Genomic DNA, 25752 nt, shown 5'->3' with positions numbered 1-25752 from the left:
ACGTGTTATTTATGTTATAGTTATTTGAAAAGCTATTAATATGTTACGTCAGGTACGTTCTCAGTTCCTCGTTTGTGTTTATGTAACGTTAGCATACCGTATCGTTTAGCCTGTTGTCGCCTGTTCATGTCTGTTCTTGGTGTTGGATTTTGTCAAATGAAGTTCCTTCAAAAATGCGACTTGTACTCCGGTGCGACTTATATATGTTTTTTTTCTTCTTTATTATGCATTTTATGGCTGGTGCGACACGTACTCCGGAGCGGCTTATAGTCCGGAAAATACGGTAATTTTTTACCTATGTATACGTATTTACAGCACACTTGTTAGGTGGAATTTCGTGAATTTGTCATTGTAAACCCTTAACAGACTGCAACAGACTAGTAAGAACAACCGTAATGGGAGTAAATAAATAAACTGTCTAATTCATGGTTAATTCACCCTTCAGCATTAACTATAAAATCGAAACCATTTATGTACAATAAAAAAATTGTTATTGTAAAACAGATCAAAACATTACTTGTGCGTGTTAAAATGTACTTGGGAAGAAAACCCTGAAAGAAAATCTTGTTTCACAATATTGAATGGGGTTGTCAAATCTAAATAAGGATATTTTTCAAATTCGTTAACCCGTGCTAACAAATATTCCCCTCATATTCACGAGTCAGTCCTGGAACCTGAGCCACAATAATCCAGATAAACAACAACATGACATTTATCATACCCATAATTGGATTGTACCAAACCAACCATTGAGAGATACATGCATCATTCCTCAATAGATATCTATGTTGTTGCAAAAAGCCACTATCATTTAGCGTGCAATCAAAGAAATCAATATGATCCATTTTACCTGGATGTGAATCTAAGGACTTTGGAAATGAGACCAGTTGCCAGATTGTTGACGCTAGCTTCCGACGGTGTCCGGCACAGAGTCCCCTCAGACCGGCCCAGCGCCGCTTTCTTCTGCTTCTTTCGAAGCTTCCTACGGTAAAATGCCTCCAACAACTCCATGTCCGTGTTCCAAAGTCCACCTCTTGTAGTTTATATTCACGGCAGTCTTACAAAAACCTATAAGAGCTTTGTTCACCGTGAAATGAACTTCACGGGAGTAGTTTGACCTGTGAAATTTTGAAATACCGTCAACCTTTAACTGTCATGAAACATCCTTTCTTATTTTATGTCTCCGACCTAATATCCAGTCTTTTGTCTCTTCTCTATGTATACTGAAATATTTTCAGCATGGCTACAAAAAAAAAACTTGCGTACTGAGCCTCAACTACTGCGTCTCTTCCCCTCTGCTTCTATTCTGGTACTGCTAGGCTGGAGAGAGTGGCACCGCTTTAGCCCCTGACCTTGAGCGTGTTGAGCAATTGAAGCAATTACGAGTCATTAGGCTGCTGCGTGTAAGAAGCATGAAGTAAACATCCTTAGTTCGGCTGGATGGTAGCGATGGATGTGTGGAGACAGAGGAGAAAGAGGGAGGACGATGATGAGAGAATGAGTTCCAGGGAAGGGCAGGAGGGTGGAATGCGATAAGAGAAAAGAGATGTGAGTGTGGAACTAACGGTTTTATGGTAAGAAGGAAAATAACGACATCACACTAGATAAAGAAACAGCAGGACGTCAAAATGTAGTGAAGAAATTCACAAGAGAATAAAAACAGGAGGGATTACATAATGGAAATTAAAACGTGGGAAAGAATAACGCATTCATTTTTATTCTCTTTATTTGTGATTTTAATACTCATAGTGTGTGTGCATTTTATTTTAAATACTTAAATGCTTATTGTATCACCTGGCTTAATTAGTTCATATGCTTAAAAATTTGAAGTGTTTATACAGTTTATACAGTCTTTTTGAAGCTGTGGGGACTGTCATCTCATAATGTAGCGTGTCGTTCGTGCTAAGAACAAACAGTTAATCAAAAATATAATAAAAATCTAATTATTTAAGGGTACCATGCTATCAAAATTGATTCTTTTTCTAATGTTCTATGCATAACAAGAAAAAATGAGTCTGTAAGTCAAACGTGTTTCCAGTGAGGGTTGGACTTCGCCAAGGCTCTCCTTTGTCACCAATTCTGTTCATAACCGTTTTGGACAGAATTTCTAGGCACAGCCAAAGGTCCGGTTTACTGGCCTGAGTATTTCACTTTCACTGGAGTGGGTCGCAGCAGAGTGGGAAACAGTTGGAATGAAAATGAAAATCAGCACCTCCAAATATGAGACCATGAAAATCAGCACCTTTAAATCCAAGACCATAATTCTCAGTAAGAAAAGGGTGGGGTGCTCTCTCCAGGTTGGGGATAGGATCCTGGCGCAAATGGAGCAGTTCAAATATGTTGCAAACTTGTTCAGCATGGAGTTTGAGATCAATAGGAGGGTGGGTGTAGCATCTGCAGGCATGCAGATTCTGTATCGTCCATCATCCTAAAGAGGGAACTGAGCTGGGAGGCAAAACTCTGGATTTACCAGTCCATCTATGTTCCTACCCTCCTACAAGCTGTGCGTCGTGGCCAAAATAAGAACATTGTGGATACAACTAGTCAGAATGAGTTTCCTCCGCAGAGTGTCTGGGCTCTCCCTTACGGATAGGGTGAGGAGTTCGGCCATCCCGGAGGGACACAGAGTGGCGCCACTGCTCCTCCGCATTGAGAGGAACCAGTTGAGGTGGATCGGGATCTGATTACTATGTCAACTGGATGCCTCCCTGGTGAGGTGTTCATCGTGTCCCGGCTGCCTTGGGATTTCCTCAGTAGAGCTGGACAAAGTGGCTGGGGAAAGGGAAGTCTGTACCTGTTCCCCTTTTCAAGCAGCTGCCTGTGTGACCTGACCCCTGATAAGCAAATGAAAATGTATGTATGTATGTATGTATGGGTTGACAGACGGACGGATGGATAAACTGCTTTGCATCTCTGGCATTTAAAACCAACCGAAATAAACAGTATCATGGGCATTTACAACCCAAAGTACCTTACAAAGGACATTAAATATTATTTTCCAAAATTCTTGCGTGGGAACCTCAAGTATTATATTATTAATAGGTTAATGTTGATATTGTCACTGTTTCTACTCCAACTACATCATTCATATGATTACCGTATTTTCCGGGCTATAAGGCGCACCGGACTATAAGGTGCATCTTCAATAAATGGCCCATTGTAAAACTTTGTCCATATATAAGGCACACCGGACTATAAGGCGCACCATTAATGCATTAATTTTTTAAGACAGTCCTGTATAGGGGCCGACCATTCGCACCGACATTCCACGAACCATTACCATTGTGAATGAACTTATTATAAATATATAACTACCGTAATTTCCGGACTAAAAGTCGCTCCGGAATATAGGTCGCATGAGCCATAAAATGCACAATAACGTGAAAAAAAACAAATATAAGTCGCTCCGGAGTACAAGTCGCATTTTGGGGGAAATGTATTCGACAAAATCCAACACCAAGAACAGACATGAACGAGCAACAACAGGCTAAACAATAGGTATGCTAACGTGACATAAACACAAACGAAGAGCTGAGAACGGGCCTGACGTAACATTCAGAGTTATTCAAATAACTATTACATAAATAACACGTTTATAAAACCATCTGTGTCACTCCAATTCATTAAATCCATCTATCGTCCTTTATGGAAACGATGCCGCGTATGCGCCGCTGACGTCTAAATATTCTAAATATTCCACAGACCCATATAACGACATATAAAGTATATATCAAATAACTATCATATAAACAACAATATTATCAAACCATCTGTGTCACTCCAAATCATTAAATCCATCGATCAAATTCCTCGTCCTTTGTCAACAACGCCGCGTGTGCGCCCTGACGTCAGCCTCGTCGTTATTCCACAGATCTAGTATATAACTATATTGTAGCGTTAACAAAGTACAAGGAAAGACGTGGGTTTGGTAAACGGCTCTTTATTTAACAAAACAAACTTCCAGGCAGGCGGCTCGGTGGGCGCACTGGGTAGCACGTCCGCCTCACAGTTAGGAGGGTGCGGGTTCAATTCCACCTCCGGCCCTCCCTGTGCGTGGGTTTTCTCCGGGCACTCCGGTTTCCTCCCACATCCCAAAAACATGCTTGGTAGGCCGATTGAAGACTCCAAATTGTCCCTAGGTGTGAGTGCAAGTGCAAATGGTTGTTTGTCTCTGTGTGCCCAGCGATTGGCTGGCAACCGGTTCAGGGTGTCCCCCGCCTACTGCCCGATGACGGCTGGGATAGGCTCCAGCACGCCTGCGACCCCTATGGGAACTGAGCAGTTCGGAAAATGGATGGATGGAAACTTCCAGGCGTGTGGCGGCGTGGACTTCCATCCACGGAGGTGAAAGAGAGCTCCGTAGAGTAGGACCGGGCGTGCGTAAAAGCCATAATAGTATTTCAAACCTTCTGTGTCACTTCAAATCATTAAAACCTTCAAACTCTTCATCCTCCGTGTCACTTACAAACAAAGCCGCTAATGATGCCGGTAGTACGTGGGGCCCTTCGTCATCTTCGTCATCCCGTGATCGAATCTTTGTCCTTTATGTACAACCACCGCGCCGCGCCGCGCCACTGACGTCACTTGAAATTCAAATTACAGTAATCCCTTGCTACATCGCCGTTCGTTTATCGCAGTTTAACTTTTTTTTTTTGAATTTGGAAAATTTGTGAAAAAATTCACATATAAGTTGCTCCTCAGTATCAGTCGCCCCCCAACTCAAACTATGAAAAAACCCGCGACTTATAGTCCGTAAATTACGGTATATCCTTTACTATATCCTTTGCAGATAGGTTGATATTTCAAATGAGAATCTGTTGTCAATTGCACTACCAGAAAAGTTAAAGATTAAAATAAGAACAAATGAACAATTTTATGAAAGTTAAATGAATTTTTTATTAGATGTATTAAGTTTGTTTTATTGTTGTTATTGTTGCATGAATAAGAAGGGTGATATTGGTGTTTGACTGCCGTTAACAGGCCAGGTTGCATCATGTCAGATTTTTAATCCAAATCAAATCATTCTCCATTTTATCTTTTTTATTTCAACTTCAGACGCAACAAATTACTTTATAATCACAAAATAATGATCCATTGTCTTTTTGATTCATGATTCATAGTCTTCAGCGGGCCACTTATGATTGATTTTATGACACAATGCTTCGGGCCAGTTTAAATTGCGGCCAAATGCGGTCCGCGGGTTGGAATTTGGTCCATATATAAGGCGCACTGGACTATAAGGCGCACTGTCGGCTTTTGAGAAAATTTGAGGTTTTTAGGTGCGCCTTATAGTCCGGAAAATACGGCACAGCCATGGAAAAAAAAAGGCTTCCTATTATATTACTTTTTTTTTATCCACCCATAGGCATGATATGCTAATGTGACAGATGCCAGATTAGACAAATTGTGTAATAGCTGTTTTAATTAGGAGTTTTCCTGAGTACTTAGACCAAACACAAAGTCTGTTTTTCAACACAAGTGCCGTGGGAAACAGTTGCTGCAGCCCGTAATAAGTGCAATCTCTCAAATCTGCCAGAAATAAAAATAGATGATTGTCAAAACATGGGATGTGAGTGTATGACACGCTGTGTGAGCATGTCATAAGTGGGTGTTCCTTTAACAACACACTTTAAGATCATGGTGAAATCATTTTTAGGACCTATTTGGGTTCGACTAAGACATCCCTGAAATCAGTTAAAAAACGAACGTGACAATTTCTTCACTCGAAATTTATGCACATTCCATAGTCAAATAGAGTAGAGAGACATGATTGCACTAGATGTGCAGAAGTCTGACAAAGGGAATTGTTTGTATTGCTTTGGTGCGGGCGTGTGTGTTTAAAGCAATATGATGAGCTCAGTTTTAAAAAATGTCAGTAGTAAAAAAATTCAACCGGGAATAAATGAAAAGAGTTGAGGGAGAAGAGGGGAACGGAGGGGGAGGAGAGAAGGGAGGAACTGAGATAAACACTGGACAGGAAGGAGGAGGGTGGGAAGTAGAGAAGTGGAGTAAATGTATGGAGGAGGGAAGGAGAGACTAAGAACTTGTTCCGGGCACCAGAAAGAAAGCATTAAAATGAGTAGGATAAGGAAAAAGGAAAGATGCGATGAAGGGCAAAAGTGCCAATAAACTATGAGTGGAAGGAGGGCGAGAGATGGAGAGATAGAGGGGAGAAGGAAAGTAAATGAAAGGAATGGGGGATCCTGCTATCAATGTCCCTCACAAATCAACACCCAGCCTCACGGGGCTCGGGTCCACTTCCGGTTTTTGGACAAATCAGACACAAGAATCCTCCCCATCTCCACCCAACGTTATCTGATGACAGCCCCCGAGCCAAGGGGATTGTGGCAGAAGAATAGACATTCGGCGCTTTCTTAATCTGAAGAGCAGAGAATCTATACATTTTTCCCAAAGATTTCTTTTACAGTCCGCAAAGTCCAAATGACCGCTGTAAATAAAACATCATGGAAACCAAGCCTGTGGTGTCCTAAGGCTTCTTCCCAGGACAGGAAAGAGCTACGAATCCAAATGTAAGTGTAGGTTGAACACACCATGGTCTATCACGACCCTATACTGCAAACAAAGAAGCAAAATCCTAATTACATCAACTAAGTAACCCACCTAGCTTGAATGCACGGTGCTGGAACACTTGAACGCTGGTCCAGAGCTTTTGTGCAGGTGTGAATACACGCAAACGAATCCTGGTGCTGATTAAAGAACCGGACCGAGACCCAATTTTACAATGGTCTCGGTTCGCTTCCAAACGGACTCTGGTGTGGTTTGCTTCAGGTGTGAATACAAACAGCGTAGAGCCAAACCAACAGCACAAATATGCAGAGCAGGAAAACGTAGGACTCGCATCTTTTTCTCCATTTCCGGGTCTGTGTTGCGTATGCCGCTCTGGTCATTGCTGTCCATTGGGAGCACAGATCGTCACAAGCGTGGATGCGTTTACAAAATATACTTCACTTGCAAAATGTACAAAATGTCTTAATAGGAACCGCACCAGATGAACAATTAAAAAAAAAAAAAAAAAAAAAGAAGTCCGCTTTTGCCCCGGACCAAACAAGCGGACTTTTCTGATCTGAATACACCCTAAGAATCAACATCAATGTCTTAAATCACACTATAGCACCGCCGTGAGGCTGCGATGCTCACCACATTCCAACATATAACACACACACACGCACGCACACACACACACAAATACGCACACACGTGATCTTACCTCCATATTAGGATAAAACTGGCTAGAGACGAGTGATGGTATTTATAAATTTTTTGTTTGGAGCAAGAGTACACAAGGGAGAGAGAATGCCAGGAGAGAAAGGTGAATGTTTTTTCAAGCAGTGTTAAGCCAAGACACCACTGTAGATTAGCTGACCCCATTCAGAGCATACCTTGTATACTTGACTATATTTTTTTGGATGGGCTATCACAAGTATGTGCAAGGCTAACTTCATGTAAGTCCTTTCCAACAACACCCTTGTACAATGCTTAACAAATTTATTAGACCATCACCTAAGATCTAAAAAAGTATTTGTTATATTTCTGCCATAATTAACACCCCCCCAGTCTGTACATTTTTAATGAAGTTAATTTTATTGCTAAAATATTATAAAAACAGTTTTGGTATTTATCAATATTCAAACTTTAACGCTTAATATAACTGAAAAATAGTAAACCATAGCCAGCTCAAATTTGGGCCCAAAAAGATTTCAATTTTTAATTTGCTAAAAGGGCAAAAACAGTCCAATATAAAGTACTTATTGATTCAGACAATAGTGCATTTATTTGTCATATGGTGTGTAGTGATGTTTTTTCTATGCATTTAAGCGTTTGGACAGGAGCTATGAGTACCAACTGAGTCAATCATAACCAAAATTTGTTTTCCTCAGAAGACCATTTTGACAGTAAAAATCACTTGGTACAGATTTTCTGTCAAACAATAAACCCCCAATCCATTTAAGCAAGAAACATGAACTAGAGACATTTCATTAGCTTTAGTAGTAGCCGGATTTGTAGCCTTGGGTTTGACACCTGTGCTACAAACGACTGATAATTCTACCACTTAATTGATTTTACAACAAAGAATTTGACTTCGTAAACGGTTAATGTAAAAATACTAGAGCGAGACAAAATCTTTTTACGACTCATGTAAACGGTTAATGTAAAACTACGAGAGTGAGACAAAGCGGTTGAATAACAAACAGGGAACATTGTTAGGAGATCACCATGGAAATATTGGCTGTTAGAAGCCTGAATCCCAAACACCCAGCTGGAGTTAATAAATCCTGACACTTGTGCATATACAAAGGAAGTTTAGCCTGGACATCCTACCACAAGGGGTCATGACCTGCTGAACTGGCACAACTAGTCCACTCACCATTTATGTATTTATGTCCCGTTTATCCTACAACACTCATGCCACAGTAATCACACACACACACACACACACACACACACACACACAAATTAAGTGGACTAATGCAGAAAGAAACTATTTGTTTTTGTTAAGTAACTTGGATGGCTCATTTCACAACTGATCATACAAACTTCATGCTGTTTATCTTTTGTTGTGGAGGGTATTTTAGTGTCATGTACCTGTTCTTGATGCGTAGCTGGACTCCCCCTGTTGAACATGGTCTGCTGAGGTGGGTTGTTCTTTGCTGTTGTTGAGGCGGTGGCGGTGTTGTCGAAGAAAGAGGAGGTGAAGAAGCACGAAAGGAAGAAGGATATGACGCAGGGGATGACCCAAATTCCTCAATGTACCCGGGATCAAACTCCCTACGGATGGAAAAGGAAAATTATTAATACCATGCATATTTTGACAATCTGACTACATAATAAAATATTCTGTACCGTATTTTCCGGACTATAAGGCGCACCGGACTATAAGGCGCACCTTCAATGAATGGCCGATTTTAAAACTTTGTCCTTATATAAGGCGCACCGGACTATAAGGCGCACCATTAATGCATCATGTCAGATTTTTAATCCAAATCAAATCAGTCTCCATTTTATCTTTTTTATTTCAACTTCAGATGCAACAAATTACTTTATAATCACAAAATAATGATCCATAGTCTTTTTGATTCATGATTCATAGTCTTCAGCGGGCCACTTATGATTGATTTCATAACACAATGCTTCAGGCTAGTTTAAATTTGGTCCATATATAAGGCGCACCGGACTATAAGGCGCACTGTCGGCTTTTGAGAAGATTTTAGGTTTTTAGGTGCGCCTTATAGTCCGGAAAATACGGTACTTGCTTTAAACATACAATCACATTCTTTATATTATTTTGTAATGTCAAGTACGATTTCTTTCTTTCTGGTGTTTGGTTGTTTCATACCAAGCTCGTTTGTCTTAATAATGTCCGTGGGGATAAGCGGTACAGAAGATGGATGGATGGATGGATGGATGGATGGATGGATGGATGGATGGATGGATGGATGGACGGACGGACGGACGGACAGGCGGACGGACGGCTGGATGGATGGATGGATGGATGGATGGATGGATGGATGGATGGATGGATGGATGGATGGATGGATGGATGGACGGACAGGCGGACGGACGGACGGCTGGATGGATGGATGGATGGATGGATGGATGGATGGATGGATGGATGGATGGATGGATGGATGGATGGATGGATGGATGGATGGATGGATGGATGGATGGATGGATGGACACCATCACCCACTAAACCAATAATTGTCAACTATTGTAGCTGTTTGCGAGCCAAAAGTAGGTCTGACCTGTTTTGTGTGCGTGGAAAGTCAAACAAGTTTAAAACAAACAATTCAAATGATTTAATGCTCAGCTGATGTTCAACTTTTATTTTAAAAGAAACATTCTCTAAATAGTTGTTTGTTAAAACGCAAGTGTTGGAGCAGTCTGCAGCAGTCTAGCATCTTCACAATTTTGTTTGTTCTTCTAAAATAAGGAATTTTATACGAGGGGCAGTAATAAATCCACGTGTAGGGTGCGAAGTGTGTCTTTTGTGCTGTGAATAAATGTTCAGTACAAGCAACCAACTGTATTGGAACATGTGAAAGGTTTGTTGTGTGTCCATAATATGTCCTATTTAATTGATTATTCATTGTTTGAATTTGTCCACTCACTTTTAGATTTGGATTTTACCTATACAGAATAAATTTGGTTGCGTATAACCAGCATGAAAACCAGCAACGATTGAACAACTATTTGAAAAGATGAAAAAATCAATTACAGCAACTGCACAAATATTGTCCATAGTTAGAAGAATTTCCTGGGACAGCACTATAAGTGCAAAATGAAGTTTGAAGTGATGGAATTGGAAGTTTAAGTGTAGGAGGCGAACATTTCAAACTGAGTGAAAGATAATCGATTCATCGCTCCAATAATTCAGGTGACGACGGTGACTGCATAGAAAACGTTTTGTTTTATTTAACTCGTCCCAGGTCAGTAGTCAGATGGATGTAAGTGCCCATTCTGCATAACATTAACATTGAAAATCTCAACACCGCCGCAGGAAAACTTGGGGACAAGCAGTACAGATAATGGATGGGTGAATGAATAAATAAATAAATAAATAAATAATACTATGTAATATTATGTTTAAAATTTAAAATTCACCAACTTTGTTTTACTTATGCAGGAGCAAGTTCATACTGAATGACCATGGGTGAAATGTTGATCTTTCTGTTTACTTTAGATCCGTTGTGTGAGATAAGATACGAGTACATTTACACACTTGTAAAACCTTGTCTTCATAAACTGCTGATTTAAAGGCGGATAAATCTGTCTGGCTCATTACATCTTTTGCTATTTGGCTGCAGCACTTGACCCGGAAAAAGAAAAAAAATCTAAGCAATTCTGTTGGTAACATTATTATCTTAGTAATAAATAAAGTAGTAAAGTAATAAAAAAATTAAAAGGCACATCTGGGAATACGAGTATTGCCAGTTTTTTTGTGAAATAATTGATCTACCAAACATTGCTTTATTGTTCTAAATATCAGATTTAGTTTTTATGTTCAGTTCTGTTCAATTAAATTGCTATTGAGTAGCAATAGTATAATAAACATTGAAGTTGTGTGACATCAAATATCAGTCATTGATTTAAGTCAGCGAATTTGTGTTCTCTTTAAGTTTTTTGAAAAGGTAATAAAGAAATTAACAAAAAGGAGGCACACGGACAAGAGTCTCAACGTGGAACCTGTTCAACTGGTGTCAGGAATGTGGAACACCCTGAAATCTTCGCAACAGGAGGCACCATGTTGTCACATTCCACTCGCCATCATGCGCAGACACACACGCACACACATCCAGTGGTTGAACATAGCATACACCAGTTGTTGTCCAGTTACCAAAAATGTTTATGAAGTGTGACACAATCTATTCAACAGGGGAAAAAAATCTTCTTAACCCATTGCAACAAACTGTCCCCTCGACACCTAGAATATAAGCTAATTTTGTTTTTACTATTTTTAGTTATATCTTTTAATTTCAGGTGAAGCCAGATAGTGGTGAAGAGAAATGGCACAGTATGACGACTTAGCTCTGCAGCTGCAGTTAGTAATAGTTAAAAACGACAACAAAACCACCCGTCCACATGTTGTGCTTGATAATGTTGCATTCCAGTCCAGTGGGCGGCTACAATTATTATTATTATCAAATGAATAATTTATATTATTAAAGAGTTAATGTTTTGACAGCTACAAATTATAATGAAGAAGAATATGGCATGAAAAATAAATTTCATCTTATCTAGAGAATGGACTATTTATACCTAATATCTATTCCAAATCAGTCCATCTCGTATCTAGTTCGGCAAAACTGATACTGGTTATGTGTCAAAGCGACAGTAGAGAAAACGGACTGATTCTGTCAAATCAATCCTCACTGGTGTCATACCAGCGAGATACACAGATACACTGTAATGAATTTCTCAGTAAATTATTATTTCTTTAAATTGGTTATTTACATTTCTGATGTCTGCGCATGGGTTGTTAAGTGTATTCAGTAATCACAATCGACGTGTACTGTTTGTCAAATATAGGCAGGAAGGGAATTGGCCACTTAAATCAGATAAGAGTATGGGAGTTTAACTGCTTCTGGCCCAGGTGTGCCCCTGAGGAAGGCAAAAGAAAGTCTCACTAACTAGATTCCAATGATTTCATTTAAATGTTTTGACACATCTTGATCAAGCATCTGTTACTGAAACATTGGTTGTAGTATTTAAAAATGGTCCGTGTGGGTGTGGCTTATGAATCCACAGGTTCCAATAACAAGCAAGGGCTGTGATTCATCACCAGTTGTCACAATAAACTGGACAATGTGGCTGAAAGATTTCTCAGTCCGTCATCCTCCTCGAATAGTGAGGAGGAAGGAATGAGATGTTATCTCCTCAATGTCATCATTTCACAAAGATGTTATTTATCGATGATGTGTCACGGACTCTCTCTTTGGTTGAACTATTACAACTACAACACTGTTTAATGCTTAATGTTTCAAGTTGAATTGAACTATGTATATTTCCTCTGCTGATAAACAAACCCAATCAGTCCCATTGCACAGCTTATAAGCAACCTAGACATCTCTTCTAATTCCGGACATGCAATGTTCCGGCAAACAGTCCGGCGTTTGGATGAGCCAACACACAGGACAATGGGAAGTTGAATTAACACACTTTGGATGTCACACAAGACAGGAATGTCTCCTAGTGCCTCTTCTAAAAATGAATGAATTCAAATAACTGTCTTTAAGAGAGAACATTTTATTGGGGGGCAATGCCACTTTTCTATTTTCTATTCACAAACATATCAAGAAACACAAAGGCTTACAAATGCGGTAAATCTACTAAAAAAAACAAATTTCATTGTTTCTTGTCACCCAGAAAAAAGAAAGTTGTCTCTAAACCTAATTATAGGTTTAAGGGAACAGTCCAACATAAAAGCACCCTCAGTGAACTGCCTGTGTCCAGAATCTTATTAAAGGACACCCACGGATACACAACCCGTGCACAGCGGTTGCCCTGGAAACAGCTTTGTTGCAGTTGTCCCTGTACTGACTTCTTCCTGTTGGTTTTTGGGCCAGAGAAAGTCAAACATTCATTCAGCTTGATTACAACAAGCTGGCACAAAGGAAGAGAGTCAGCGAAAATGATTGAATGCAAAGAAGACAAAGAGACTGTCTGAGTGAGGGCATTCAGACAACACAGCTTGGACTTAAACCCTCAAGAAATCAATGTCTCTGTTGCCATTTGTGTGTCAAAGAGTATAAAGCACTGCCATTAAAATATATTTCAAATGGATGCACATCTCTCACCCCCTCCATGACATTGTGCGGTCCCTGAGCAGCTCCTTTAGCAGCAGACTATTACACCCACGGTGTCGGAAGGAAAGATTCCGCAGGTCCTTCATTCCCACTGCTGTCAGACTCTACAACATGCATGGCACCTGATCATGTGTTTCGCCTCTACCGCTACTAGTGGGACTTGTCTTTGTCCTTGTCAGTTATTTATCCATTTTTACATTTGGCACTTGTCTCTTGTATTCTTGCACTCTTTTGTCCACTGCTGTGACAAGTAAATTTCCCCGCTGTGGGATAAATAAAGTTCTATCATCATCATCATCATTGCTGGATGGCTTTACAAAAGTTACTACTTGTTAAATATTCGTATAGTTTACAAAGAAAATACTTTTGTTTGACACTGGCAGTTATATAAGAATTTTTACAGCAGTATTGACCTCCTGTACTGCATCACACAGTCATCACATTAATAAGTCTACTGCGGGTAATAATATTGTCATGAAAAAAATATCCTTACTTTAAATTTTCAGCTTGATGATATATACATTTATCCATCCTTTTAATACTGCTTTTGATACTATAGGGCAGGGGTGTCAAACTCTTTTTTTTTGCGGCCCGCGTTGTAGTCATAGCTTCTTTCGGAGGGCCATTATGACTGTCAACCCAAATAAATGTATGAGCACCTCATATTATATACAGTAAAAGCTACAAAACAAACTGACAAATAACTTGTTTTCAAATCAGACGGGTAAAAACTGGTCAAATATTGAGAAAATAAAAGATATTAAAAGTGAAGATAATTTGCAATTCTAGTAGTGACACACGGATTTGCTGCACAATTTGTCTTCGTGGGCCACATAAAATGATGTGGCGGGCTGTATCTGGCCCCCGGGCCTTGAGTTTGACACGTGCTGTAGGGTGTACACCAAAATTAACTTGGAGGAAAAATGACAGGAGAGCATTTTCACATATTTTCTTGAAGCATTAAGCAATTGGATTAGTTTATCTTCATGTCCTTGTCTGAGTTCAATGTAGTTTATTATGGTTAACGCAACTAAATGACTAGGATTGGGTTCAACTGAATTTATTTGGGGTCAATAGTAATGTCGTACTAGTATGTCACTGAATGAGATACAAAAAATAAAAAAATAAACTCCCACAAAGCAACGGAATTATTACCAATCATTTAATGAACCAATCAAGACTGAATAACCATTGTGATCCAATATTGAGCAAAAGCGCAATCACATACACACTAACATCAACTCCAACGCGAACAACCCTAGGTTACCTAGCTTGATTTGCATGAATGTTTGGCTATTAGCTATAATTAGACTTGTAAGATTAGGATGATGAGCTTGGCCAAACCTGCCAAACCTCTGCACATTCCAGTGACGTCATTTGTATTTTCATGAACAAACATCATCACAACAACGTTTACCATACGCTCATAATATAATATTACCACCTGCACAATCTCAAAAGAATTAACCCATACGAGCTGTTTTAAAATGTCTTTACAAAGATAATAATAATGCTTGCTTAAGTATTTATTTATTTTATTTTATTAACTATATATTTATTATTAACTATGTATGTATGTATGTACGTATGTATGTATGTATGTATGTATGTATGTACGTATGTACGTATTTATTTAACCAATCATCAATATTTATGCCATTCACAAGTGGGCAATTTAGTTTCTTGAAGAAACCAAGCATTCATGTTTTTGGACTTGAGAAGGAAGCCAGAGTAGCTGGAGAAATTTCATACACGCCCGGGAAGAACTAGTAAACTCTTTTATCGTTTCAATCTAAAAATAACATTTAGTTTTGCGACTTGTGGCTTGCAGTGGTATATCAAGAGCTGTACGGAATATACATACATACATATATAAAATTATACACGCAGCTACATCCTTATGGCAAACACCACGCAGGTGCCACATATGAAGTTCCTTTTTTTATCTGAAGGCAAACAAGAGTCAAACGCAACATAACACCAGTGCGGCGCAGACTGCTTCTAAGGGGGTATCAAATGACAAAAGATCTGCAGAATGTGGGGAGACACGCATGCTCAAAAACACACAAACTTTAGAAATGCTTTCTGATATCTGCACACAATTTGACAAATCAACACAAACCAGCTTATGAGAGCAGGAAAAGTCTTATTTCAAGAGAATAGCTATCAAGCATCAGGTGAAGTTCTAAAGGAGGTTCTTGCAACACGTTGGCTAAATTACTGACTTCACTATCGCGCAATTCACTTTCATACATAGATAAACATGATGAATTTGTTTAGGACTGTAACACAAAAGCAAAACTAAATTCACCTGTTTGATCAAATATGGTGTGTATAAACTATGGATTATCATTTAGTAGCATACAGTCCATTTTACTTTCACTTAGTCAATTGCCATTACTTGAGTTTGTGAATGTTGGTCTGACACAGAGCAAAACAAACAAAAAAAAGTACACAAAAGATGAAAGTAGCACTTACTAAACCGATGTGAAGGTCCTCGCAAGGCTTTATTTTGAAGGTGCTGCTGCTGTCTAAATGTTAAGTGTGCACCTGTCTCTTCCACTCTGTCTTTTCACTCTGTTCTCATGTTATGAACCAACCAGGTTTCACTGGAATGTGCCAATCAGAAAGGGAGTGTGGCAGGAATGGAGGAGAGACAGGGAGTGGGACAGACAGGTATGGTGAGTGACGCTGCATTTGACAGGTGTGCTCCGAGTCACACACCTTTTGTCCTCGAGAAATAGAGGATGAAGGATGTATTCGCAAACACCTGTCTATGGCATACAACATTAGCAGCATATTTAAACACAAACTGTACACGTGCACAAGCCAAGGTTATTGTAGTTAACACCAATGGAATAACTCAAATGAAATTAAAAAAACATTTTATAATAAAATAAAATTCAATACAATTTAAATGGGACCGCTTTAAAAAAAGAAGTAAAACTACATTTGATTTTATAAAACTTACTGAAACTACAAATATCCTGTTTTCATCTTTGCTAATTAATTTCATCTGAGGTTTGTGTATTTATTTTGGTATTCCGATATGGCCAGAGAGAAAAAAGAATGTACAGAGTTTAGTTTCCTTTTCCTTTTTCCTTAGCTTACTCCATCTAACTAAACTAAAGCTAAAACTAATCAAAACAAAACTAAAACAAAGCATTTTAGGAAAATAAAAATAAAAACTAACAAACTTATTAAAATTAAATGAATTTAAAAAAACGAAAATTAAACAAATAAAAATTGACCATAATGAAAAATTCCAAACTATTAGATTCTTGCATCATGACAAATAGTGGCTCTTCCTTCTTAAACTAAATATATTCATCATGTAGTTTAAAAAAGTAGTTTAATAAAGTTACATGAATGAACACCCTTTAATGGAAATGAATGTGATTCTTTGTAATACTGTAAATGGTTATTGTCCTAGCTCTTAGAAGCTTGGATGGAGCAAATTGTTGTTATGCTTTGTCCTTTTGTTATATGCTTTGTCCTGTTATGTCAATCTTTAGTTTGTTATATAAAACTGATGTAAGTTGCTGATCCTTTATGCTTTGTCCTTTTATTATATGTTCATTATGTTATAAGCCTGATTTCAGTTGCTATGCAGTTGCAGTTTCCCTTATATGCTTTGTCTTGTTGTTATGGCGACCTTTATTCCGCCATATAGACCTGATGTCTTACAGTATTAAAGCTTGGGTAACTACGTCAAGCTTTCTTCCATTTACAATGTTCTCTTGAGTGCCGAGCTCTGCTTTCTGTTGATACTTGATAAAGACTTTTCAACTGTCGTGTCATGTCTGCTTCTGGGTCCATATTCGGCACCACACGTGACACAGCTATAAAAATATTGCAGAGATACAGGAGACTATGGATTTTTATTTATTTTTTTTAACAATTTAACAGTTCCATGGTGTCGTAATACTGACTGTGCAATGAATGGTTGTACCCCGCAATTATCTGGTGACCAATCAGCATTGAGTTCCCCCGTGATCCATGTGGTTTATTAAAAGAAAACTTCTTACAGTGAACATGCAAGTGAGACAATATAATTTAGTGGGTTTTCAGTATTAGGAGCTTCCTAGCATCCTAATAATTTCCTCTCTAGAAATTCAATCAATAAAACACTGAGTGAATGATTGAGACAATATAGTCCAAAGGTGAAGGCAGCTCAAAGAGGAAGCTATAGAGTTTGACCTACTTTACAAGTCTGCTTCACAGTAGAAAGAGGGAAAAGGCATATCAAGGTCTAATGCTAATTACAAGTGTTCAGCATACATGAGATTTATATTTGCAATACTTATTATTTCACACGGAAAAAAAACAGAACCATTTAAATCTCCGGAAACTCTACAGGAAGTTAATCAGACACCCACACTTGAACTGTGATTGTGTGGAGTCCTCCTGAGATTCTTGCCACACCTTATCACAATGCCATGTGTACTATGACTTCTGTCGAACTCTGTGTGTGTTTGTGTGTGTAAAGTCCAATGTTGAGTCAGTTTTCTCACTGGATGTCCACAAATTAAAAGCTGCAGTAGCAACATAAGCTTTGCAAGCAGCCACACCCCAAGTCCAAACACATACCAGCTATTCTAGCTAGCACGGGATCAGTATGAATTTTAATATGTAGATGCTTTATCAAATAACACATCTTTAAGGAGCCGCAACGGAAGTTTCTTGATGAGTCTTAAAAAATGGCCGTCACAATATACTGTATGTAGCATAACCTTGGAAAGACACAAACATTCTTATGGGAGGTAACCAATGGTATTGTTGTCTAATCCCAACCATTGCTGTGATTATGAACACACACACTTAAATGCATTCTTACCTGCGGACGGTGATCTGTAGAGTCTTGAACGATCCTTTGACAAGGGCGATGGCTTCCTGACGATAACCTGTCAAGTCGATGTCGTTTATGATGATGATCTCATCCCCTACCTGCAGTGGGCACTCCAAAGTATCCACCTTACCGCCCTCTTCTACCTGCAAACAAATATACTTTGTCACTCTACCAACAATGTACAGTCATGCTTTCAATTTGACACAATGGTGTCTTAACTCAGCAGAAAATATTTGAATGCACCTGAGGGGAGGTCAAAGGGAAATAATTCTCTTTTACACAATAAACATATCTAATTTGATTTTTAATTTTCTATTGTGGTTTCCATAGAATTTCATACATTCTAAAATTGGCAACTGGTCGTTCATGGTCGCCTCGAAATACAGGCTCAAAGATGTACACCAGCAATTGAGTCTGGTGAGCAGTTGCATCAAGCACATTTCTGAGGCAGGCAAAACTGAGAAACAAGACAGCAAAATAAACCAATCAGGAAAGAGCAGCTGGTGGGGTTTTAATAACTCTTATGTATTTCTGGTCATCCATCCATCCATCCATTTTCTGAACCGCTTAGTCCCCACGGGGGTCGCGGGAGTGCTGGAGCCTATCCCAGCCGTCATCGGGCAGTAGGCGGGGGACACCCTGAACCGGTCGCCAGCCAATCACAGGGCACACAGAGACAAACAACCATTTGCACTCGCACTCACACCTAGGGACAATTTGGAGTCTTCAATCGGCCTACCAAGCATGTCTTTGGGATGTGGGAGGAAACCGGAGTGCCCGGAGAAAACCCACGCGGGCCCGGGGAGAACATGCAAACTCCACACAGGGAGGGCCGGAGGTGGAATCGAACCCGCACCCTCCTAACTGCGAGGCGGACGTGCTACCCAGTGCGCCACCGAGCCGCCCGGCAATTATCATGTAGGTCTCAAATACAATCTGAGTCAGATGAACAATTTGGGGATGTTTAATGACATGCAGGACATGTGGGGAAAAGATGCGGAAAATTACTTTTTGCACTTAATGTTAGTTTGCAGTTCAATAGTTTTGTGCCATGTTTGAGTGGTTATTTTTATGCACAAGAGCCATTTGTACTGGGAAAAATGTAGTATATGCTTATTATTGATTGTCCAAACTCAATGGCTGGATATTTTATACATCCTTTTTATCCCATGAAATAAATTGAGATGATGGTGTACAGTGGTTAGCATGTCCGCTTCACAGTTCGGAGGGTGCAGGTTCAGTTCCACCCTGTGTGGAGTTTGCATGTTCTCCCCGTGCCTGCGTGGGTTTCCTCCGGGAACTCCGGTTTCCTCCCACCTCCCAAAAACATGCATGGTAGGCTGCACTCTAAATTGCCCCTAGGTTAAAGTGCGAGTGCGGAAGGTTGTTTGTCTCTGTGTGCCCTGCGATTGGCTGACAACCAGTTTAGGGTGTCCCCCGCCTACTGCCCGATGACTACTGGGATAGGCTCCAGCACGCCCGCGACCCCCGTGGGGATAAGCGGTACAGAAGATGGATGGATGGATGGATGGATGGATGGATGGATGGATGGATGGATGGATGGATGGATGGATGGATGGATGGATGGATGGATGGATGGATGGATGGATGGAGTACAGTGGTTCAATACAAACTGACAATTATGCATTTATGTTGTCCATAATTAAAATTGTGTTTTTATTTAACAAAAAAAAAAGTGCGTGCTCTTAGAAGAACCACTCAGTCACGCTGATGAAAAATTGCAGGCCTCTTCTAAGTTGCCCAATTCTATTTTAGAATATTTGTAGTTTGCGGGGCTTCACCTCGCGTATTTAGAGTACGTATATGTTTTACCCCAAATGAAATATTTGATTAAAAGTGTGACACAGATATGAATGTCACTTGTGTGATGATTCATCACACACACTTAACTGTATCAGCATTGCTCGAGCGCTTTATCGACCACACTGCTGAGGGCTCTTAGCAGCCTGTAAGTGAGTGAGCCAGCATACATCTACATGTGTCCGTTGAGTATGTGTCATGTCAAGGTCACATTGTCTTGTTTTCTCTGGTTCCCTGAGAGATAAGTGTGTTCAAACTTAGCCTTGGGAATGAGTTAAAATGGTGGATTCTTGCTGAGTTTGCCAAAAGCATTTATTGTTAACAAACAAGTTGAGTCTGCAGGGACTAGGATGTAGCAATTTGGTTTTACCAGTATGTCCAAAAACAAGTTTTATTAGGACACTTAGCCACAAATATCTTTTCCCACAGCTTTTTATGTCTCTTAGGATTAAACAAGAATTACCATATCGGTATTCCTAAAGATTGCAGGCCCCTACGTTGTAGTTATTTTTTTCATATTCATACTAGTCTGTCTGGAAAAAAAGAGACATAGTCAAGAAAAAAATGCACTCTATTCTATACAGCTCTTATGTTTTAGAATGAGACAAATTATTGTTTTAATAGGATAAAATTTATATTTATGAAATTTACAGTTCTCTTTGCAGTAAGGTAAATTGAAAGTTTTAAACAGGCATTTCTTGTTTAGTGTGTTTTCTCAGTCATGACGTCAACAGAACCATTAAAAGTGTATCCACCTCAATTACATAGTAATCTTAATTTGACATTGTAATTACTTCAGGTCACCATAAGGGTTTAACACAGTGACAGTCATGAGTATTCTTTAATTTATATGGTTGTGACTTAAGTTGTCTAGCACTGTTGAGAAACAATAGACTCCAACAATCTGGTCTTCTTCAGATGTTAAAACAACTGCCAAGAATCTCTCACAAGCAGGGCACATCAGACCCCTTTTCTGAATCAAAACACATTTTGGACATTTGAGCTCTGTACATTTTCTCAAAATATGATGCTTTCATGGTGTGAAGTGTCCTAACTAAAAAAAAAAAAAAAAAAAAAAAGTGGCTGAGATGAAACATAGCTTGAGTGTTGTTGTCAATCAAGAAAATTTCGGTTACAACTAACCCTAAAGAGTTTCACTAACATGTCTGAAATTAACTAACCTCTGTAAAAGAAAGTGATTCAAATATAAATCATTTCACAGCCTGAAAAAAAGCAGTGCCTGTGTGTGTGAAAGGTGGGGGTATTGATATTTCATCTGATATTCATTATCATGCAGACAGCAGATCAGTTCAGCATTTTTCCACACTGTGACTAAACCAACATACCTTCTCTAATCAATAGGGACTGTATAGTTCAAGAAAACATCTTCTTGGCTGAAATTCAGGAGAGATTTTTTTCCACAAGAAGAAAGAAATATTTTGGAGAGCCTTTTGGAGACCTATGTAGATTCATATTGTTGATCTAGTTCACTCAAGGGATTTCAACTGCTGAGGCTGTGGCAGGATAAACTGAGATTCTGTTTGTTGTCTGCTACTATGCCAAGGTTAAAAATAATTGTCTTCTTTGCAGAGCAGTTTTGCTTATCAGCGATTTGCTGAGGAGGAACTGTTCAGTTTCGAGGAGCAATTTATTTGAGGGTTAATCGCAGGGACCACAGGAATTAGCTATTTCTTTGTTTGTGTAACGAATTGAATTAAAATTGATTAAAATTTATTAAATTAATTAGTTAATATTTTAAATTAAATTATTTTGAGAACATTGATTGTACAAACCTCAAGAGTCCTGGAATTACAAGAGATAATTGGAAACACTCAGATCTGGTTTTGCTTCAGTTGATCCTCAGGACAATTATTATTGCATATAATTAGGGGTGCAAACAAATGTTATGTCACTTTCACTAGTTAGTTCCAAGCCGGTCACGAGACCTCCAGATTATACCCATTAAAACTATTTAGCCTAAGCTGAGATATGTGGAATAGGTGAACCTGGACTAAGAAATGTGCTGATGGCAAACAATTTAGGTTTGTACAATAAAAGCAGTGTTATGGGAAACATTGCAGAAATTAGACAAACCTGAGGTTATGTTGGCTTCATATAATAAAAAAAAAAAAGCTCCATGACAAGCCTAACCCAAAGTGGATCACAAAATAAAAGTGTGTTGATTTCTCCCACCCCCAAAACACATATTTCACATTCTGGTCCTATTAGACAGTCTTTTAACTTTGCTCTCGAGAAAACATCCTTACACATGTAGGAAGCTTGTCTGTTGATTTGCAGTTTAGTAAAGGGCCCCTGGCAGCTTTCAGGGAAATCATTTTCGAATGAAGTCGGGATTTTCTATGAAATGTACATTAAAAAGTATGATTTGCAAAATCGTTTGGCAACCTGATGGTTCAGGACTCACTCTTTTACTATGAAGCCACACTGTGTCAGTTCATCTCAGATGACCTCAAGCCCAAAGACGTTGGTGGTGTTTCTGGGTGTTGTTGTATGGCTTTTGCTTTGAATAATAGTTTGAACTTGTGTTTGTAGAAGTAGTGACCAAATGTTAATGACTAATTGTTCCCGAGCCCACATGACAATATCCGAATTTGAATACATTCATGTTATTTCCTGTCTCTATGGTGAAAATGCCACAGTGTGTGATGTATAGTTGTACCAAGAATTCTAGAAGCACAATATTAACTTTTTGAAAGTAAGAATGTGATTTTAAAATGTCTGTGCTACTCAAAGATTCATTTGCGTCATGTTGAGAACCAAGAACAGTGAAATTAAATTTTGTATTGAGATACAAACCTAACTTCTGCAAGTCACAATTCATGATACCTAGTGAGATAATATGCTCTGAAAAGTCTCAACAGTGAAGTGTGTTCTTTGAGAGGCGCTCAATACTCCACGCAGGGATCTCAGCATCAAACATGAATTGATAACCGTGTTTTGCAACAAAAAACAAACAGAAGATATCAGTATTGGTGGCAACATAAGATGGCTGCCTTCTGGCTTCACCCAAAAGAGGCCAATTGTGATGTATGGTGCATTTGATGAGAGTGGGAAGTTGGACTTTTATGACATTCAACTAGGCAAAAACACCCATTTGAACTGGGAGGTTCGAGCAAACTTCATATACTAATTGGACTGACTGTGAATAGATGCCGTTATCCACCAGCATGAAGTTATTTGGCGAAATGAATGAAATGCTTTGAAGATACAACATTTGGATTGTACCTATTTAATTTAAGGAAATTATAAAGAAGGTTTGCTGGAAGTTAAAATGCGTTGTGATAAATGACAACAACAAAAATCAGAATCAGCCATCTTTGTTGTTGACATTCGCCCCAAACTGTTTGAGGTCGAAAATGGGAAAATCCAAGTGGGATAATTCTGACTTTCAACCTTCTGCATTTGAGGAAGGTGGGAAGTCTTTTTCCCAACTTTCAGACCATTTTAGTTCAAAGGACGAAAAGTATTTTTGCAAATGCAACATTAGTCCATGGCTAATGCTCCATTAGTTCAAGTAGCAGTTCTTTGAAGGTTTTCTAATTAAATAAAATATATGTTCTTACTGCTTGCTCAGCTATGACGTTCCACATTATGTTACCTCAAAGCTATTGGACTATTTCTATAAATGTGGATACATTGTTTAATATGAACATTTAAATATACATTGTTTATTGTATTAGTATTGCAGAAAAAATCAATTGGGGATGACAAATTAACAGCTTGAAGACTCTTGGGAGAACCGAAGGTACTTTTCTCCAAAGTGATGATAGTCTCCCATTTCTTGACAGCAAGAGAGTCAGAACAGGTGCTATGGAATATTGTTTAAAGTGTTTTTTTATTAGTCGAACTCTGTTTTGATATGGGTAGGGGTTTAAAAAAAAAGGAAAAAAAAGGTCTAGATCGCAGCTGCCAAAATCAAGTCCCAGGGATCAGATACGGCCCACCACATCATTTTATGTGGCCCGGAACGCAAACTGTATGTCAACTTCATGTGTCAATGGTAAAATTCCAAATTGTCTTCACTTTTAAAAAAAATAGAGATATTGCTAGCAATTTCTGTTATTATCGTCTTTTCAAAATATTTTAACCGTTTTTACTAGCCTCTGATTTCAAAACTAGTTATCCATTTGATGTGTTGCCTATACCGTATATAGTACGAGACTATGAGTTGTTCATATATTTATGTATTTAGGTTCACAGTCATAATTGCCCTCCCCAGGAAACTATGACTATTATTTGACCGGGGGGAAAACATGAGTTTGACACCATTAGTAGATCTCTTCAGCTATCTTGGTGCAACGTGCACCTGGAGCATAAGCTATTGTACCTGTTGCTCTCCTATCAAAATACTAGCAAATGAACATTTTCAACATTGTTTGAAACCATTGACAGTGCGTGTACCTTGGAGATGATGAGAGGCTCTCCATGCTCCAGGCCACCCTGAAGCGTAAAGCCCCACGGTGCTCCACCCTGCAGCTGGGCCTTCACAAGCACCCACCCGCCTCTTCTTCCTCCGCCAGCTGCCTGCTGGAGCACCGCCCGGCCACTGTCCATGCGCGGAAAGGAAGCGCTCCTACCGGGCTCACCGGTCATCGGTCCGGCTGCGACCGGGCGGACCGCGGGGGGAACAGGCTGAGGAAAATACTGTTGTCCTTCACAAGTACATGACCGTCGATTATTTACAGGTCCTGGTCGAGGAAAAGCAAAAGAGGAGGTATCCGAGCACCGCGTTGAAAAGTGCACAGTGCATTCCTGAAGCGAAAAGTGTGGCGAAAGGTCCGGTAAAACAACACCAGGTCACTCCCTGGCAAATAGAATTTGAAATAGTAAGGGAAAAAGTTTGAAGGATCACTGAATGGAGGAACGGATCACACGTCAAGATCTGCAGAGGTTAAATCAAATTTGTCCAAACAGAAATTCAATCCGCTCTTCCTCCCTTTCTCAGTGTGTCTCTGTCTCTCTTCCGAAAGTTTAGCATCACAAAAGAGTTTGGTGCGACTCACTGAGCAAAGAGAAAGGGAGAGGGAGGGAGGAAGAGAGGGGGGGCAGAGAGAGAGAGAGAGGTGGGGATAAGTGAAAGGACACCGAAATGTGTGACGTAACGAGAAAAAATGGGAATTGATTCTGACGAAATTCGATTCCCGCATATGACGGTGTGAACGTGGGAGACAAACAAACAGAAACAAAAGAGCAATGATTTGCATTTATATCCACATATGAGATTGAGTGAAAGTACATTCAAGGCCCTATTAATTCGGATATGTTTATATTTTTTTCCACGTAATTAATTAATTATTCCATTTGGCTTTTTATTTTTTGGCTGTCACATCTTGTGTCCTAACATTTTGAACTGGATGTTGTTTGTTTATGTATGACTCTAGCGCTTTGTTTCTATGTGTATCAGAAAGAAAGATGTCCAAAGGGTAGTGAATTTGGGACTACAAGGCTTAATTTCAAAAAGTGGTTTTATGCTTACATTCAGTAGAATTGAAGAGACAGTGTAGGAATTTTCTCAATGTTCATTAATTGAAAATAAAATTCAATAATATGCAAAAAATGAAGTATCACATCAATGCACATTTTTTTACATCATCGTAGTTTAATTATATTACATGGGTCGTGCCTCCCCGTACAGGAGGTTGACAGGTTTCACAGCAGTCTTCCTGCATTGGACATCCATCCATGCATTATCTGTACTGCTTGTCCCCACGGGGGTCGCGGGCGTACCACCCTGAA

At 39.2% G+C, this 25752-nt stretch overlaps 2 protein-coding genes across 9 annotated transcripts in view; one reads left to right on the top strand and one right to left on the bottom strand.

Moving 5' to 3' along the window:
• Positions 1-25004, bottom strand: part of shroom3 (shroom family member 3) — a 54259-nt gene extending 29255 nt beyond the window's left edge. For 4 of the 7 annotated variants that reach the window (XM_037266039.1, XM_037266042.1, XM_037266040.1 and 1 more), the window contains exons 1-3: positions 24418-25004; positions 18163-18317; positions 8605-8787 (exon numbers count right to left, since the gene is read on the bottom strand). In XM_037266039.1, coding sequence (XP_037121934.1) covers positions 8605-8787; positions 18163-18317; positions 24418-24609 — 530 coding nt within the window. In that variant the 5' untranslated portion in view covers positions 24610-25004. Of the gene's footprint in view, positions 1-850; positions 1457-8604; positions 8788-15803; positions 15949-18162; positions 18318-24417 lie in introns of those variants that run through there. The other 3 variants (XM_037266045.1, XM_037266046.1, XM_037266044.1) reach the window with 2 other exon arrangements.
• Positions 1-25752, top strand: part of zmp:0000001301 — a 64381-nt gene that overhangs the window by 1432 nt on the left and 37197 nt on the right. The gene's annotated exons all lie outside the window — the stretch shown is intronic.

Source organism: Syngnathus acus, chromosome 12, assembly GCF_901709675.1.
Source record: "Syngnathus acus chromosome 12, fSynAcu1.2, whole genome shotgun sequence".
In the NCBI taxonomy this organism is placed as follows: domain Eukaryota; kingdom Metazoa; phylum Chordata; class Actinopteri; order Syngnathiformes; family Syngnathidae; genus Syngnathus; species Syngnathus acus.
This window is presented reverse-complemented; position numbering and strand designations above follow the sequence as displayed.